The 7090-nt window shown below is 42.2% G+C and overlaps 1 protein-coding gene and 1 pseudogene across 1 annotated transcript; both read left to right on the top strand.

Moving 5' to 3' along the window:
- The first annotated feature begins 315 nt into the window (after positions 1–315).
- LOC134480125 (endogenous retrovirus group K member 5 Gag polyprotein-like) lies at positions 316–969 on the top strand. Its single transcript, XM_063266355.1, has one exon. The coding sequence runs from the start codon at positions 343–345 to the stop codon at positions 967–969; it is 627 nt and encodes a 208-aa protein (XP_063122425.1). The 5' UTR covers positions 316–342.
- Positions 970–3866: 2897 nt separating this feature from the next.
- On the top strand, positions 3867–6156 carry LOC134480124 (uncharacterized; annotated as a pseudogene).
- The last annotated feature ends 934 nt before the right edge of the window (positions 6157–7090 follow it).

Genomic DNA, 7090 nt, shown 5'->3' with positions numbered 1-7090 from the left:
TCAAAGATGAACCTCTTGGGATTGGATGATGACGATGACCTCTCCCCAGGGGATTGGGATGATCTAGAAGAGGAGGCAGCTAGATATCACCATGATGATGATCTGGTCTTTACAGTGAAAAAGGGATCCAAGGGACCTAAAGCACGCCCAATACCAGCCGCTCATAGAAAACTACTACCTCCAGTGGGTTTCGCAGGGGCCATGGCTCAAGCTAGGGAGCAAGGTGACACTTTCTTCGTTTTCCCAGTGGTCTATACAGGAGACAGTGATGATGAAGATTCCCCCACATGAGAACCATTACCCCTAAAAACATTAAAGGAATTACAAGCTGCAATACGAACCATGGGGCCTTCGGCGCCCTACACTATACAGATAGTGGACATGGTGGCCAGCCAATGGTTAACTCCGCATGACTGGCACCAGACTGCCAAAGCAACTCTCTCCCCGGGGGATTATATCCTCTGGAGGACAGAATATGAAGACAAGAGCAAAGAAACTGTACAAAAATCCTCAGGAAAAAGGGGGCCCGAGGTAACTTTAGAGATGATGCTGGGGACAGGAGCATTTGTTGCCCCTGCTTCTCAGGTAAAAATACCCAAGTTTATCCTAAAAGAGGTTACTACCAACGCTGTTTTGGCCTGGAGAGCAATCCCGCCTCCTGGGTCAAAAAAGACTGTCTTGGCAGGAATAAAACAAGGAAATGAGGAATCTTATGAGACCTTTGTCTCTAGACTGGAGGAAGCTATCCACAGAATGATGCCCCCAGGAGAAGGGGCTAAAATGCTCTTAAAGCAATTGGCATGGGAAAATGCTAATTCACTATGCCAGGATCTTATAAGATCAGTGAGAAAAACGGGAAGTATACAGGACTATGTCAAGGCCTGCATAGATGCCTCTCCTACAGTGGTACAGGGGATGGACTATGCTGCTGCCATGAGAGGACAGAAATACTCAGCCTTTGTTAAATAAACATATGGAGGAAACAATGCTAGGGACAACTCTGGCCCCACTTGTTACTCATGTGGAGAAGTGGGACATTTAAAAAAAGATTACAAAAGAGGTCAAGGGGAGGGCAAACGCCCCCCTCCTGGCCTGTGCCCGCGCTAAAAGAAGGGCAGGCATTGGAAAAGTGAGTGTAGATCAAAGTATGACAAGGATAGAAATTTGATTACAGATAAAAAGGAAGAAGAAACAAAAAACTAGATGAGGGGCAGCCTCTCAGCCCCATACAAAGAGAGAAAAATAAAGGTCAAACCTCGGAGTTAAACCCCGATGGCATTCCATTCACTATTCATGACCTTCCTGAGCTACACCCGGAAGCGCGGGTTTAGATCTCTCTTCCAAGTTCGATATCATCATTTCTATGGAAGAAGGGACGGTTTTAGTCCCTACAGCAGTAAGGGGAACTCTACCTGACGGAGTTACAGGGCTCTTTATAGGAAGAAGTTCCAACTATAAGAAGGGCCTAGAGGTCCTTCCAGGAGTCATAGATACAGATTATCAAGGGGAAATAAAAATTATGGTTAAAACAACCAAACATACAGTCATCATACACCAAGGAGAGCGTATCGCCCAGATATTACTCTTGCCATATTTAAAGCTGCCCAATCCAGTGCTCCAGTCAGAAAGAGGACTGGGAGAGTTTGGATCTACTGACCACATACATTGGGTCAAAGAAATCAAGGAAAGCAGGCCAATGCTCACTATTTATCTTAATGGTAGAAAGTTTGTAGGCCTTCTTGACACAGGGGCAGATTAGACATGCATTTCAGGAAAAGACTGGCCTTCTCATTGGGCCATCCATCAAACAGAGAATTCCCTACAGGGCTTAGACATGGCCTCAGGAATAGCCAGAAGCAGTGAGCCTCTGATTTGGGAACATGAGAACAAGACAGGTAACATACAGTCTTATGTCATACCGACATTACCATTTACCCCCTGGGGAAGAGACATTATGAAAGACTTGGAGGTAAAATTGGTCACAACAGAACAGGATTTTTGATGGGGGCCATTGAGGACAACCTGTTCGCAGATCAAATATCGTGGAGATCTGAGCAGCCTGTATGGCTCAATCAATGGCCCCTAAAAGAAGAAAAATTACAGGCTTTACAGGAGTTAGTCCAGGAACAATTGAGGCTAGGACACATAGAGGAAACCAATAGCCCATGGAACACTCCGGTGTTTGTTATAAAGAAGAAATCAGGTAAATGGAGATTACTACAAGACCTAAGGGCAATTAAAAGCACCATACATGACATGGGGGCCCTCCAGCCTGGACTGCCATCCCCGGTGGCAGTCCCCAAGAACTGGGAGGTAATAATTATAGATCTACAAGATTGTTTCTTTAATATAAAGTTACATCCTAAAGATTGTAAGAGATTTGCCTTTAGTGTTCTTCTTCAAATTACCAACGACCCTATCAACGATATCAGTGAAAAGTACTCCCCCAGGGGATAAAAAATAGTCCCACATTATGTCAAAAATTTGTGGATCAGGCCATTTCTTCCGTCAAGAAAAAATGTAAAAATTCATATATGATTCATTATATGGATGATATATTGATAGCCCACCCTCAGAGGGCCTTAGTGGACCAACAATTATTTGACCTTGTAAATGCTTTGGAGGAATTTGGCTTGATTGTCTCTGAGGAGAAAATTCAGAAATATGATAATTTGAAGTATTTAGGTACCAATATTAGAGATAATAATATAACATATCAGAAGTTACAGATAAGACATGATAGACTAAGAACGTTAAATGATTTTCAAAAGCTTTTGGGTAATATTAATTGGATCAGACCCTACTTGAAAATAACTACCGGAGAGTTAAAACCATTATTTGAGATACTTAATGGAGATCCTAACCCCATATCTACCAGACAATTGACTATTGAGGCCTGTGAGGCATTAAACAAAGTAAATGAAAAATTGACTCTAACAAGGGTCCAACGCTTGGATCCTGCTGAAGAGTGGTCCTTGTACATTCTAAAAACTAATTATACCCCCACAGCCTGCCTGTGGCAGAATGGGATATTGGAATGGATTCATTTACCTCATATTTTACATAAAGTTTGGTTTCTTATGATACCCTATGCACTCAATTGATTATCAAGGGAAGACACAGGTCTAAGGAATTATTTAGAAGAGATGTGTATATTATTGTCATCCCATATAATAAAGCTCAACTAGAACAATTATTACAAAAAAATGATGAATGGATCATATCCTTAATTGGCTTTACAGGGAAAATAATTTTCCATTTACCTCAGGACCCAGTTTTAACTTTTGTATTAGAAAATGAGGTGATTTTCCCTAGAGGATATTCTAAAACTCCATTAGAAGATAGAATCAATATAATCACTGATGGGTCCTCAAATGGACGATCAGTGGTGTGTATACAAAATAGGGACTCCATTATTAAGAAGAATTCAAGATATTCAGCTCAACAGGCTGAAATTAAAACAGTCTTAATAGCTTTTACAGAAGTAAAACAGGCTTTCAACCTTTACACAGACTCCAAATATATATTTAACTTGTTTCCGGAAATAGAGTCGATAGTCCTGTCGCCGAGAACCAAGATTTATCTCAAATTAAAACAGTTACAAGAATCTATTCAACAGAGACAGAATAAATATTTTATAGGGCACGTGAGGGGCCCCTCGGGGCTTCCAGGTCCTATAGCCCAAGGAAATGCTTTAACAGATTCACTAACAAAAATCATACAGGCTGTAGAGACAGCTAAAAGAGTCATGATCTACATCATCAAAATGCTACTACACTTAGATATCATTTTCAAGTTCCTCGTGAACAGGCAAGAAAAATAATTAAATCTTGTCCTCATTGTCCAGATTGGGGACATACATTAAAGATGGGAGTTAATCCACGAGGATTAAAACCTCACATTTTATGGCAAATGGATGTGACTCACATATCAGAGTTTGGAAAATTGAGTTATGTCCATGTCACAGTGGACACCTACTCACACATGGTGTTTGCCTCTGCCAGAACGGGAGAGGCAGTGAAAGATGTAATACAACACCTGGTGCAGAGTTTCTCTTACATGGGTATCCCGAAGAAAATAAAGACTGACAATGCACCTGCCTATGTGCCAAAAACCTTAGAGCATTTTTATCAACAGTGGAACATAGCCCATGTCACAGGAATTCCATACAACCCACAAGGGCAAGGCATTGTGGAACGTATACATTAGAATATTAAAGCACAGATTCAAAAGTTAAGGTCAACAGGTAAGTATACAACTCCCCATCAATTGCTTAGCCATTCCCTATTCGTTTTGAATCATGTAAATACAGATAACCAGGGGCTTACAGCCACCGAAAGACATTGGGCGGAGAAGGAGAGTGCTCCTAAACCCCTGGTCAGATGGAAAGACCAATTAACTGGCCTATGGAAGGGGCCAGATGTGCTAATTGCCTCTGGACGAGGCTATGCTTGTGTTTTCCCACAGGATGCCGAATCACCAATTTGGGTCCCAGACAGACTCATCAGGCCAGGCAAAGGAAACGGACATCCGTCCCCCACGCCGAAAGAGGCCGAACCGCCAGATAATGCGGAACCTGGCCAAAAAGATCAAGGCGACTCGCCTAGAGCCAAAAACAAAAACACGCCAGACGCCGACGTGGACACAGCTTAAAACCCTGACAGCTCAGGCAAAGGAAGTATTGAAGGCTACACATGCCCCGGAAACGACAACCTTGCTGTTTGTGGCTATGCTTACAGTCATGAGTGCGCCCACAGCTTTAGGGGAAAGTTTTGGGCTTACTTACCAAAGCCACCCATATTACATCCTGTAGGGTGGGAGGTGTTGGATCACATCAAGGTTTTAACCAATCAAACATTAGTGATAGGGGGATTGCCTGACTTTCACCTTCTAAAGAACAGCTCGGGTTATGTAGATTTTGAGGGAAAGTCCGATTCTCTGCCAATTTGCTTCTCTTTCTCCCCTTCGGTGCCAGTGGGCTGTTTTCAAGTGGGAAAAAGGGTGTTTAACAGAGATACCCCCACCTTGGACAATATCGAACCAGATGGAAAGGGCAATGGGCGGCGTATGTGGGAACTGTGAATGACCACCGTGAGCGATAAAGAAGAAAAAAGACAATATTATACCACAGTAAAGAATCTTCCGCCGCGCTACCCCCATTACAAAACAGCATTTAAAAAGGACGCCCTTTGGGAGGGAGATGAGAATGCTTTCCCGCGCTGGCTTCCATGTGCCTTCCCTGACAATGGGGTAAGATTCTCTCCCTTAGGCGCTGCTAGACTTCTCTGGGACTTCTCCATGTCCTCACCTGATAAAGATCAGAGCAATTATCTCTCCTCCAACTCAAAACCTTATGGGAACTATGTGCCTCCAGTTGGAAAACTGATCAAAAGATGGTATGATGCGGGGTGGGTAGAACCGACATGGTTCTGGGAGCCACTCCACAGAGACCTCCCTGATAGACAGAACAAACCACTGATAGAACATCCAGAACTGTTCCGACTGGTTGCTTCTAGTGAGAAACTTTTGCTGAAGAAAACAGGAGCTGCTGATTATGATGCTGTTTCAGTTTCTGCTTGTGTTACCTATCCCTATGCAATATTAGTAGGATTGCCACAATTGATTAGCATAGATAAGGTTGAATCTATTTTTAGTATTAAGTGTACATCATGCAAGCTGATTAATTGCATTGATTCCACTGTATCGGGATCTGTTATATTGATTGTCAGGATACCTCCTTATGTTTTGTTACCGGTAGACTTGGGAGATGAGCCATGGTTTGATGATTCTGCCATCCAGACTATTAGGTATGCTACGGGTTTGATTAGGGCAAAAAGATTTGTAACAGCCTTAATTCTAGGTATAACCGCTTTGATAGCTATTGTTACTTCTTTTGCTGTTTCTACTACTGCTTTGGTTAAGGAAATGCAGATTGCCACTTTTGTTAATGATCTCCATAAGAATATTACCCTTACATTATCAGAACAGAAGATTATAGATTTGAAATTAGAAACTAGATTAAATGCCCTAGAAGAGGTAGTATTAGAATTAGGACGAGATGTTACAAACATTAAGACTAGGATGGCCACACGCTGTCACGCTAATTATGATTTTATTTGTGTGACTCCTTTACCTTATAATGCTACAGAAAAATGAGAAAGGACCAAAACATATTTGCTAGACATATGGGATGATGATAACATTTCTTATAATATTCAAGAATTGACGTCCTTAATCACAAAAATGAATAAGCCACATGTAGATGCAGTGGACCTCTCTGGATTGGCAAGATCCTTTGCGAATGGAGTTAAATCATTAAATCCAATCGATTAGACACAATATTTCATTTTTATTGGAGTTGGGATTTTACTACTTGTTGTTGTACTAATGATCTTCCCAATTATATTCCGATGCTTTACAGATTCCATTGCCCAGGTTCAAGCAGATCTCAATTTGGTGCTTTTAAAAAATAAAAAAGAGGAACTGCCGCTCCTACAGCAGAGATAACCGAGCTCCGGGGCAGACATGACGCCTGAGTGGGAGCCGGTTCGAGGGTTCGCACCACACGCGGTTAAGCCCCCTGCTTGCGTGCGGCAGACTCCAAGAAGATGTGCACCTGGACTTGCCCCCTGCTACAAACTTGGCTCTAAGCTGATGGGCATCTGGGTCATGGGAAAGATTGTTGTCAGCAGTTTTTTCTTTATTTTTTCTTTGATTCTGAGAATGATCTTGGTAAGACAGAGACTTCCGTTAATAATAGGACAGAAGGTCCTGATCTATTTTTGATCACTAATACCACAAGCTTTCCTGCTTCCTCTTTACAGCAGACAGAGCCTCTGATGACAGGGACTCCAAGGTTGCAGATTATGTCTTCTCTTATAGAACTAGGTACACAGACATGATGGGACATGCTTGTATGACTGTGAAACACTGTTTCTTTGTGAACTCAGTTAGTTACCAGTAGCAGGCTCTTGTAACGTGTGTACTTTTAAAGATTTATGAAAATTTGGTGAGCCGAATCTCAGTAACTTGGTGAATTCGGTTAGTTCCCAATAGGCCGCAGTAGTAATAAGTGGACTGTTCGGGATAT

This window comes from Rattus norvegicus, chromosome 8, assembly GCF_036323735.1.
Source record: "Rattus norvegicus strain BN/NHsdMcwi chromosome 8, GRCr8, whole genome shotgun sequence".
Classification (NCBI taxonomy): Eukaryota; Metazoa; Chordata; class Mammalia; order Rodentia; family Muridae; genus Rattus; species Rattus norvegicus.
The sequence above is the reverse complement of the archived record's forward strand: the minus strand, read 5'-3'. Positions and strand labels throughout refer to the sequence as shown.